Source organism: Saccopteryx leptura, chromosome 10 (genome assembly GCF_036850995.1).
Source record: "Saccopteryx leptura isolate mSacLep1 chromosome 10, mSacLep1_pri_phased_curated, whole genome shotgun sequence".
Classification (NCBI taxonomy): Eukaryota; Metazoa; Chordata; class Mammalia; order Chiroptera; family Emballonuridae; genus Saccopteryx; species Saccopteryx leptura.
Window position 1 is genome coordinate 57,726,365 of NC_089512.1, and position 12,436 is coordinate 57,738,800.

At 41.5% G+C, this 12,436-nt stretch overlaps 1 protein-coding gene across 4 annotated transcripts in view; it reads right to left on the reverse strand.

Moving 5' to 3' along the window:
• Positions 1 to 12,436, reverse strand: part of DCP1A (decapping mRNA 1A) — a 62,886-nt gene that overhangs the window by 24,141 nt on the left and 26,309 nt on the right. For 3 of the 4 annotated variants that reach the window (XM_066350904.1, XM_066350905.1, XM_066350907.1), the window contains 3 exons: positions 12,164 to 12,230; positions 6,538 to 6,676; positions 4,220 to 4,333 (listed from right to left, as the gene is read on the reverse strand). In XM_066350904.1, the coding sequence (XP_066207001.1) occupies positions 4,220 to 4,333; positions 6,538 to 6,676; positions 12,164 to 12,230 (320 nt within the window). The remainder of the gene's footprint in view (positions 1 to 4,219; positions 4,334 to 6,537; positions 6,677 to 12,163; positions 12,231 to 12,436) is intronic. The other variant, XM_066350906.1, reaches the window with a different exon arrangement.

The following is a 12,436-nucleotide window of genomic DNA, read 5'->3' on the forward strand; positions in this document are numbered from 1 at the left end:
GAATAAATGAGTTGTGATAGCAATAAGAGTTATCATAGACAGAACACTCACTACATGGGATGACCTGTGCTACTTAACTGTATTACTCTATTTAATTGATGCGGGCAGTACTACTATCACTGCCATTTTATAGATGATGCCCAAGTACAACCACACAATCATTCTACCTGGTTCTAACAATAGTCCACCTTCTTACCTTTATGCCATCATACATCTCTCATCATGTCTGAATATGCTAAAAGTTTGAATTCTGAGTTCTATCCATCCATCCATCCAAAGTGAGAAGAGGGGAGATAGTGAGACAGGCTCCGGCATGCGCCCTGAACAGAATCCACCTAGTAACCTGTGTGGAGCTGATGCTCAAATCAACCTAGCTATTTTTAGCACCTGAGGCCGACACACTTGGACCAACTGAGCTATCCTCAGTGCCCAGGGCCAACACTGGAACCAGCTGAGCCACTGGTTGCAGGAGGGGAAGACAGAGAAGGGGAGAGGGAGAGATGGGGAGCAGAAGGGAGAGAAAAGCGGATGGTCGCTTCTCTAGTGTGTCCTGATTGGGAATTGAACCAAGGATATCCATACGCCAGACTGATGCTCTATCCACTAAGCCAGTGGTCGGCAAACTGCAGCTCACGAGCCACATGCGGCTCTTTGGCCAGCTTAGGAGTACTCTAATTAAGTTAATAACAATGTACCTACCTATATAGTTTAAGTTTAAAAAACTTGGCTCTCAAAAAGAAATTTCAATCATTGTATTGTTGATATTTGGCTCTGTTGACTAATGAGTTTGCCAACCACTGCACTAATCCAACCAGCCAGGGCTGGATTCTGAGTTTTATAATGCCTCACTTATATTGAGTGTTTGTCTATTTCCTTGGGAGATGGAATTCAGTGAACAACAGCATATTTCAATATACAGTATCAGGTTTTACACAGTTCCTTCCTTACCCCACAACTTTCACTGTTTAGAGAATTTCCTACTTGTCTGGCTCTGCGTCCATTTCAGATTTCCTACCTAGGCAGTAAACTAAGCACACAAGAAGGTAGGTGTTTTTATTAACCAAGAGATTTAAAAAAATCCAGCAGGGAAATAATCCCAAGGGAATTTTAATACACGAATTATGAAACTGAAATGGAATACTATTGAAGTTTGAGAGCATTGTTTGCTCCTCAGCACTAGATGGCAGTGTTACTCCACAAGTGTAATATCTGTGTAGGGGCTAATTATGGATTTAAGGTAATTTTAATCAAATGGCTTATGATAATATTCAGGACTCAGTATTTTACAAAATTTTGTCACTTTGGCTGATAAAATAGAATTTTAAATGTGTGTGAGAAATGAAAGAATAGCAGCATCAGCACTACTGGAACTAGAGGGCACAATCTGGAGTGCCCATGGCTTGCATTCTGTAGATCCACAGACCACCTTAGTGCTTCTGTTACAGGATGAGCACCCGTAGCTGATCATACTCATCACTCCTATTTTGATGAACAATGCTTTATGGTTCTTTAGGCATTATTTAGGGTCCAATTCTTCATTTCGGTCTCACAATGACTCTGTTAGACAACGCAGGAATCCTTAACCCCATGACTCAGAAAGGGAAGTGACTGGCCCACCGAACACTTAAGGCTGATAAACCAGACCAAAAGGATTCTAGGGACTCTGATCCTTTTATTCTGTCCCTCTCTTAACATACATTTTCAAAAAATTAAATTTTACACAGAACCACTTTTAATATGTATTTTTGACCTTCAGGATCCTAAGCACAAATACAGTAAAAATGGAGCACAGGAACATAGTATACAAAATCTGGCTTAAATTATCATCTGAACACCTAAAAACAATATAAACACATTGCTGATGGGCATGTAAGATGGTACAGTCTACCTGGCAAACAATATGACAGTTTTGTATTAAACTAAAACATGTCATTACCAAATGACCCAACAGGGGCATTCCTATTTCCCCAAAGAAGTAAAAATTTGTGTATAAACATTTGCACACAAACACACACACACACACACACATTTTTTAGAGAGAAGTAGGGAAAGAGAGGGAGATGGAACATCGAGCTGTTCCTGTGTGTGCCCTGACTGGGGAATGAACCAGCAATCTCTGAGCTGTGGGACAACACTCTGACCAATGAGCCGTCCAGCCAGGGCAAATAAATACTCATAAAATCATTATTTGTAACAGCCCCAAACTAAAAATACAGATGTCCTGCCTGACCAGGTGGTGGCACAGTGGATAGAGTATTGGCAGGGAATGCAGAGGACCCAGGTTTGAAACCCAGAAGTTGCTGGCTTGAGCATAGGCTCAGCTAGCTTGAGCACAGATCACAGACATGACCCCATGGTTGCTGGTTTGAACAAGGGGTCAGTGGCTCTGCTGGAGTCTCCCAGTCAAGGCACATATGAGAAAGCAATCAACGAACAACTAAGGTGCCACAACGAAGAATTGATGTTTCTAAATCTCTCTCCCTTCCAGTCTGTCCCTGTCTCTCTCTCTCTCTCACTAAAAAAATAAATAAAATAAAACACAGATATCCTTCAGTGGGTGAATTGTAATGTGCAATGTACATAATATTCTTGAAATAACATTATAGAACTGGAGACAAATTAGAGGCTGTTAGGAATTAAGAGGGGGGAGTAGAAAGGTTATCAGGGAAGTCAGTGTGATAATAAAAGGACAACACAAAGGATCTTTGGTGATGGAAGTTTTCTGTATCTTAACTGTGGTGGTGGATACACAAGCTGTACATGAGGTAAAATTGCATAGAACTAATAATACACACAAATAAATACAAATAAAATTGAGGAAACGTGAACTAGATGGGAAGATAGTGTCAATATACTGGTTGTGTTACTATATTGTATTTCGCAAGTTGTTGTAATTGGGGAAATGGGTAAAGGCTACGTAAGATCTTTCTGTATTATTTGTTATAATCTATAGTTTAGGGCGATTTAAAATCTATAATTACCTCAAAATAAAATGTTGAATTAAAAAACTATGGGTTTACTTGGTATCTATTTATCAAGCTATCAGTTATACAAAAAACTAATTCAGTCAACAAATATTTACAATGTTAGATTCTGAGAATACAGCCATGAACAAGGTAGACACAACTGTCTGTCCCCATGGAGCTTATATTTTGGTGGGATGGAGACACAATGAATAAATACAAAAACCACAAACCAGGTCCTGGCCGGTTGGCTCAGTGATAGAGCGTCAGCCTGGCGTGCAGGAGTCCTGGGTTCGATTCCTGACCAGGGCACATAGGAGAAGCGCCCATCTGCTTCTCCACCCCCCCTCTCCTTCCTCTCTGTCTCTCTCTTCCCCTCCCGCAGCCAAGTCTCCATTGGAGCAAAGTTGGCCCGGGTGCTGAGGATGGCCTCTGCCTCAGGCGCTAGAATGGCTCTGGTTGCAACAGAGCAACACCCCAGATGGGCAGAGCATTGCCCCCTGGTGGGCGTGCCGGGTGGATCCCAGTCAGGTGCATGCGGGAGTCTGTCTGACTGCCTCCCCGTTTCCAACTTCAGAAAATTACAAAAAAAACCCCACACAAAAACCCCAAAAACCCACAAACCAGGATAGTAGGGTAGAAGTCTTAGGGAGAAAACAAAGCACAGCAGGACAGGGGTAGGGAAGACTTATTACTTAAAATAGGTCAGAGAAGGCCTCACCTACAAGGAGGACACTTGAGACCTCAAGGAAGAAAGAAAGCAGGCTTACACAAGAGGAAAGTATTCCGGGCCAAGGGAACAAGTGCAAAAGCCTGCCATAAGGCACATTTGTGGGAAGGCAAAAGAGCCAGCGAGGCTGGGGCCCAGTGAGCAAGGCAGAGACGGACGATGAGAGCAGGTAGGGGCCAGATAAAGTAGGGCCTCATGGGCCACTGCCATAACCTTGGCTTCTGAGTGAAACGGGACACCACTGCAGTTTTAAGCAGAAGAATGCCAAGATCTAACTTATGTTTTGTCAGGATTACTCTGGTATCTGGGAGTCACAAAAACTGGAAACCAGACAGAGGCTACTGCAAAATCCAGATGAAGAGTTACACGGACAAGGGGAAATGACACGAGTGGATGTCATCATGTTGCTGCCCATACATACCTTGACAGATACATGACAAATCAAACTTGTACTGCATTAAAATTCTTACAAAATGTTACTCTGTTTTGTTATCTTGGACAAAGTTAGGGCTTTAGCTGTACAAACCTTATCTTGTAACCCGGACGGCATCTCTTCTAGAGTCTCAGTGCTTCCCAGATTGGAGAGTTGAGTACTTGGCTGTAACCCAGGGCTGGAGATATTTGAGTCACCCATCTGATTCTTCAATTCAAAAGAAAAGTATATCACAGGGAAAGGTTTGCAATTATTTGGCTCACAAAACAGCAATTGATATTGTTAGCAGTGCTATTTTAAAAAACAAGTAAAAAAATTCAAATACTTTGTTTTGGACTCTCATGTAACTTACACACTAAAATGAAGTTGAGCACTTCATTTTAGACAAAATGCCAGCAACAACAGTTACTTTTATAATCTTTTTTAAAAAAAGCCAATGGTATCACCTTACTACACATTCTTTTCCATTAAAAAAATTGCCCCTTGCCTGGCCTATGGTGGCACAGTGGATAGTGTCGACCTGGAACGCAGAAGTTGCTGGTTTGAAACCCTGGGCTTGTCTGGTCAAGACCACACAAGCAACCAGTGAACAGCTAGAGTGAAGAACTACCTCTCGTCCCCATCTCTCAGTAAAATCAATAAATAAAATCTTAAAAAGAAATTTCCCCTTAATTTTGAGAAAGAATTGACACACATCACTGTGTAAGTTGAAGGCGTACAACATGATGGCTCATTTTCCATATACTGGGAAATGATTACTACAATAGATTCAGCTAACCTGCATCTTCCCATACAGGTACAAGAAAAAGAAGTCTTTTTCATGTTATTTTTAAGTTAACACATGGTAAAATCCAGATTCTTGAAGGGTAGCATGTGAACACTAGTCCTATAGTCAAGTCAATCTGGGAACTGATTATTATGTTTTGTGGGGACCTATCAGAGTCAAGACTTAGCGTCCTACGAAAATGGGGGAAGAGGAGCCATGTTAACAATGTTTTTAACTCATTTAACCAACTGGAACCTTTTCTCAAAATCACACATTAGTAACGTAGAGGCCAGAATTAGAGTACAGCTGTTTGGGCAATACAGTTTTAAACAGTGCTTTTTAACATCCTGTTCCCTGATCTTTTGGTGAGGATTAGAAAAGAGGTAAAGTACTCTTAAAGAGGTAAATGTTAATAAAGAGTAAGGTGAGCACTGTGATTCTGCTGAAACAATGTGCAGCAGTGGAAACCTTCAACTGAATAACCAGGACAGCTCCGAGCCACAGGTCTGAGGGACACTCAGGAAATGACTACTACTCGGCACACTAGGGATTGTTCTCAGATATGTACTGAACAATTAACTCGTGTCCACAGCTTCTACTTCATTCAACTTTGGGGAGAAAGTGTTATCAGTTAACTTTTAAACTAAAATACAAGATGAGCCTGACCAGGTGGTGGCACAGTGGGTGGAGCGTTGGACTGGGACACGGAAGACCCAGGTTCAAAACCCCGAGGTCACCAGCTTAAGCGCAGGCTCATCTGGCTTGAGCATGAGCTCACCGGCTTGAGCAAGGGGTTTCTTACTCTGCTGTAGCCCCTGGGTCAAGGCACATATGAGAAAGCAGTCAATGAACAACTAAGGTGCTGCAACAAAGAATTGATGCTTCTCATCTCTCTCCCTTCCTGTCTGTCTGTCCCTCTGTCACAAACAAACAAACAAAATGAATTCTAGAAAAGTGTCTCAATATATATGTATATGTATATATACATATATATAAAATATATATATACACATAAACACATTTTTTTTAAAGTAAGAGGAGGGGAGATAGACTCCACATGCACCCTAACTGGGGTCCACCTGGCAACCCCATCTGGGATAGATGCTCGAATCAATTGTGCTATCCTCAGAGCCTTGGCTGATGCTCAAATCAATTGAGCCACTGGCTGTAAGAGGGGAAAAGAAAGAGAAGGGAGAGGGAGGGAAAGAGAAGTAGATGGTCGCTTCTCATGTGTGCCTTGACCAGAGATTGGATCTGGGATGTCCACAGACCTGGCCTATACTCTATACATTGAGCAAATTGGCCAGGGCCCAGAATAGTTTTCAAAGACTACATAAATTCCTAAGACCTAGCAGAGACTGCAGGGAGAAGAAGAGGCATGAAGCTTTTTCAAAACTACTTGTCGCAGCTAATTTTTACACTCCAAAACCATTTTCTCCCATAGTAATTTTACCAAAAGGGAAAGAAAATTCATGACAAAGATCCTTAGGTAAGAAAACTTTATAGCTTTTAGGTTTAAAACTAGAAGACATGCTATCTTTTTGAACTCTATTTCTGCTGGCCCTAGGAATGACTGCTCCAGTCCAGGAGCCCCTGCAGATCTCCTCCCCCCACCTCGGTCCTTCAGGTTGGCACGCAGTCTCACCCTCTCATACTCATCCTTGGCTCGGCTGAGCATCTCCAAGATATCGATGGGCCTGTGGTCACTGCAGCCGTTGGCCTGGCTGGGACTCTGCTTGTCCCGGGAAGCTTGCTGGGAGCGCCGTGTTTCCTCTTCTACCACCCTAGAAGAGGAAAACCAGGTTTCAGAAAGATTACACAGACACATCTGACCAAAGAACTCTTCTGGTGTTCATTTTCCAAGCATATAGGGGAAATGTCACAATAACACTGTCCTCACAATATAAAATACAGAGCCTTGGTTACCTTACACCAGAATATATAACTGACCAGTTCACCATTTTATTCACAGCACTGCCAACCAACATATTTTACTGTGAGGACAAAATATATAATTCCATTCTAGAGTTGTTGGAAATAGTACACTAAATACTCTACTAAATTATCGCCATTTTGTTTTTGAAGTATCTCAAAATTAGTCAAATTTACTGGTAATGTAAATTTGAAAATGGACAATCCCACCAAGATAAAGAAAGTCTGTAGAGCTGAACAAGTCACTGTGGAAAGTTTGTAATGAAATCACACTAGCAAGAAGAGAGAAAAATTAGTTTCTTGAAAATAAAGGTTTTGGTGAATTGTCAAAAATGAATGACATTATAAGCAAGCAACAGGTTTGCTTTATTCTCTCCTTAAAAAACACTAAGTCAATACTGAGGTCATGGTGATTGTGGCAATGCTCTTTATTTTGACTGGTGCTGCTTAAACTAATTCTGTACTTGAAAATAATAAAGAGTCAAGGGTCAAGAATATCACTTACAGGGCTGGGGTCTTTAAATCTGTGGGGTTCCATTTCTTAAGAATATTCTTTTTTGCCCTGGCCAGGTAGCTCAGTTAGAGCGTCATCCCAATACATCAAGGTGTGAGTTCGATTCTGGTCAGGGCACATACATAATTCATTGGTTAATTCTTCTATATGCCTTGACTAGGATAGAACCTGCAACCTTGGTATATTGGGAGTGATGCTCTCTAACCAAATGAGCTACCTAGTCTGGGCCTATGCTGGTTATTTCTTAATGGTGGATTATAACCAATTTCACTTTTTTGGGTACTGTTCTTCATCTCCTATAACTAACAGGCACTCTTTTAATTCTTAGAAAAAAGACTATTTAAAATGACATTTAATATTCAGCTATAGGCTACATCTGCCTGAACCTATCCTCATCAAAGACTTGGGTCACACAGTCTGTTTCTACCTACCTCCTATCATGCTGCCTGGCTAGCCCATGCTTGTATTCACCTCTCTCCTGACCTGGACTAAATTTGTGCTGTTGGTTAAAAAGAACCCACTGTCCACCTGTGGAATAGGCACCTTACAAAGCTCATCACGGCTGAAAGCAGAAGCTGTTGGGCAGTGACAAGGAACCCTCACATGCATGAGGCCTGAACTCTAAAACCTCTTCCAATCCAAACTCCGTGAAGAGGCGCCTTGCTTCTCTCCCTTCCTCTCAAATCTTCAAATATGCCCCTAAGACTATTTGTAAGATCAGATAAAGCTGACTTCCATAAGTTCTCCAAATTTTATAGTCTACAAAGGGAAACACTGAAACAGTTTTGTTGTTAAAACAGTTTTTTGGCAGATTGGATATTCTCTTTAGCAGAGTCAACATTTATCAAGTCTAGCAGATTTTCCACTTTGCCACTAAAGAAAAAGAATTTCCAAATTTAGATATAGTATAGCTCTAGAAATTTGCTTGTTCTCCTAAATAATTTCTCAGTTCTTATAAACATCATTTGGAATAAGTCAATTTATTACTTGGAGAATTTTTATTATAGTAAAGCTGTCAAAACAAGTTTAACAGAATGGGCAGCGACAGGTGTATTTATTTATATACATAATATGCCAAAAAGAGCTTTACCTGTATTTCTGGTTAGCAGACATCACATTTTGAAATATGTAGCAAAGAGAGGTTTGTACGCAGGCAAAGAAAGATAAAGTAGCCTTTTCTATCTTTGGTGTCTAGAATGTCATTTATCACAAAGTTAATGTTAACATATAAGGTATTCTCTTCAGCCATAAATAGGCCAGACACTTGAAAACTCACTACTGACAGTTTTAGGAGAGTATTCTCTAATCACTTGCAATGCCTCTTTGCTTCAAGTCAGGCAAGCTGAAAGCTTACGCAAATGTCTCTGTTCAGGGCATTTCTAGTGAAAGAATCCTGAATGGTATTTTTCCCCCTCTCTGCTTCCTCACTCTATTTTTGGATTCAGGACAATATTTTCAGACAGGCCTTTAGTCTTCAGCTTCATTTATCATCTGAAATTTTATAGTAAGGGTACACTTGCCTTAATAGAGAAAATAAGCTCAAAATGGTTTCTTGTGAATAGCTGTTAGAACTAAAAAAGCCGGATTCGCTCACTCAGGAGGCCCCAAAAGCCCTCATTATGCAGGAAAAAATGTATATACAGTTGACCATTAAACAACATGGGGGAAAAGGGTACTGCTTCCCTGCACAGCTGAAAATCAGTGTATAGCTTTTGACTTTTCCAAAAACTTAACTCCTAATAACCTGTTGACTGGAAGCCTTACTGATAACAAAGAGTTGATTAACGTATATTTTCTGTTGTAAGCTAGAGAAAAGAAAATCGTAAGGAGGCCCTGGCTTGGTGGCTCAATGGACAGTGTCATCCTGGTGCACTGAGGTCACATGTTCAATCCTGTCAGGGTAAGTATAAGAAGTAATCAATGAGTACTTAACTAAATGGAACAGCTAAGTGGAATAGTAATTTGGTGCTTCTCTCTTCCCCTCTTGCTCAATCAATGGAAAAGTTTAAAACACACACACACACACACACACACACACACACACACACACACGCCTGACTAGTAGTGACACAGTGAATAGAGCATTGGCCCAATATGCTGAGGACCCTGGTTCAAAACCCCGAGGTCACCAGCTTATAGCTTGAATGCGGGGTCGCTGGCTTAAGCATGGAATCTCGACATGATCCCAAGGTCACTGGCTTAAGCTCAAAGGTCACTGGCTTAAGCAAGGCATCACTGGATCAGCTTGAGCTCTCCAGTCAAGGCAGTATGAGAAGCAGTCAATGCTAAATAAAGTAAAGCAACTATGAGTTGATACTTCTCATCTCTCTCTGCCCTCTTTCTCCCTTCTTGTCTTCTCTCTCTCAAACAAAAACCTCAAGAAAACCAAACCAAAAATAAAACAAAAAATGTAAGGAAAAAGAATACATTTATAGTACTGTATGTATTTATTTTAAAAAATTCACATATAAGTGGACTCCCAAGGTGCAAACCTGTGTTGTTCAAAAGCCAATTGTATTAATAAGAGACAAAATTTAGATATTAAAAAATATTCTGGGCCCTGGCTGGTTGGCTCAGCGGTAGAACATCAGCCTGGCATGTGGAAGTCTCGGGTTTGATTCCTGGTCAAGGCACACAGGAGAAGCACCCAACTGCTTCTCTATCCTTCCCCTTCTCCTTTCTCTTTATCTCTCTCCCCCTCCCGCAGCCAAGGCTCCATTGGAGCAAAGTTGGCCTGGGTGCTGAGGATGGCTCCACGGCCTCCACCTCAGGTACTAGAATGACTCCGGCCGCAATGGAGCAACACCCCAGATGGGCAGAGCATTGCCCCCTGGTGGGCATGCTGGGATGCCGGGTGGATCCCGGTAGGGCACATGAAGGAGTCTATCTGGCTGCCTCCCCACTTCTAACTTCAGAAAAATACAAAAAAATAGAAATAAAAAAATCTGGATTTTAGGATAATTAAGAATCAACAAATCTTTTAGGTAGATAAAAGTAAGCTACTTTTGTAGTTACTTTTGAAACTACAAAAAAGTAGTCATCAAATAAATATTTATCTTTTTTAGAGAAAAGATGCATAAAGAGAAAGTGTGGTTCCAGAGAGCCAACACATTTTCAGTATGAGTGACACAGGTTAAATGGAACAAACCTCAAGGGTGCACACAGAGGTTTACAGCCAGAGCAGGTAAAGCAGGAGGCTGCTAACATCCAATCAGGACACGTTAGCAGACCTGATTTGAAACCTTATAGCCCTGGCCAGTTGGCTTAATGGATAGAGTATTGGCCCGGAATACTGACGCCCTCGATCCAATTCCCAGTCAGGCACCTTAGAGAATTGACCATCTGCTTCTCTCCCCCTTTTCTCCCTCTTCCTCTACCAAAACCAGTGGTTCAACTGGTTAGTGCATTGGCCTCAGACACTGAGGATAGCTCCGCTGATTTGATCATAGGCCCCAGATGGGGGTTGTTGGGTAGACCCCCAGTTGGGGCACATGCGGGAGTCTGTCTAGTTCCTCTCTTCTCACTTAAAAAAAAACAAATAAATAAAACCTTAGCCTCCTGACTAGGTGGTGGCGCAGTGGATAGAGCGTCGGACTGGGATACAGAGGACCCAGGTTCGAGACCCCAAGGTTGCCAGCATAAGCGTGGGCTCATCTGGTTTGAGCAAAGCTCACCAGCTTGAGCCCAAGGTCGCTGGCTCGAGCTTCAAGGGGTTACTGGGTCTGCTGAAGGCCCGTGGTCAAGGCACATATGAGAAAGCAATCAATGAACAATTAAGGTGTTGCAATGTGCAATGAAAAACTAATGATTGATGCTTCTCATCTCTCTCTTCCTGTCTGCCTGTCCCTGTCTATCCCTCTCTCTGACTCTCTCTGTCTCTGTAAAAAAAAGAAAAAAAATTAAGTTCACTGAAAGAGGTAAACATGGATGTGTGTCGTTCGCTATTGGCCATTGAACACAGTACTCATTATAGTGAAAATCTGGATAAAACCTAAAATCAGGTATGGCGGTTAGGCTGTGCACTGTACATAGATATCCTCTGAAGCTAAGCAGTCTGACAGCACCAAACACATCTTTATTTATTTATTTATTTTTTACAGAGACAGAGTGAGTCAGAAAGAGGGATAGACAGGGACAGACAGACAGGAACGGAGAGAGATGAGAAGCATCAATCATTAGTTTTTCATTGCGCATTGCAACACCTTAGTTGTTCATTGATTGCTTTCTCATATGTGCCTTGACCGCGGGCCTTCAGCAGACCGAGCAACCCCTTGCTGGAGCCAGGGACCTTGGGCTCAAGCTGGAGACCTTGGGGTCTCGAACCTGGGTCCTTCGCATCTCAGTTCCGATGCTCTATTCACTGCGCCACCGCCTGGTCAGGCACCAAACACATCTTTAACAGTAAGGTTCTCATTAAATTACAATCTGTCTGCAGGACTGGATACAACACAGTCAGTGAAAATGCTACAGAGGGCTAATTAATGCACTGGGAAAATGCTGTTGATGTGAAGAATAGGATGAACATACATATGATCCTATTTTTCTAAGAAGCAATCTACTACATCAACCTAATGTACAGAGGAAGAAAAAAGACTGGAAGTAAACAGACTAACATGCTAACACCCTCTTGGGGTAATAATAGGATTATACATAATTTTAGATTTGAGGCTTTTCTGTCTTTTCCAAATTTTGACAATAAACAGGAAATTAGGAGGGAAACACATAAGTTAATACATTCTAGTAACAAACAAGTAGGGAGAAAATTAATTTTTCATCTGTCATATTATTAATTAAATCAATCTAATGGAGTAATATAAATACTTACTCGGCCATAAGTTTGGCTATGCGGTGACAGTCATTCTTGTCATAAAACCAGATACTGTATATTGACACTTGAAAAACAAAGAGAAAAAAATGATAAGGGAAAATGAGGTGTCAACACATATGTATGTAATACCGTATTACCATGGAATGCCATAGAATTTATCATCAGACTCTCAAATTGTTAAAGTTTCCTCTAAAGCAGCGGTTCTCAACCTGTGGGCCGTGACCCCGGCGGGGGTCGAATGACCAAAACACAGGGGTTGCCTAAAGCCAT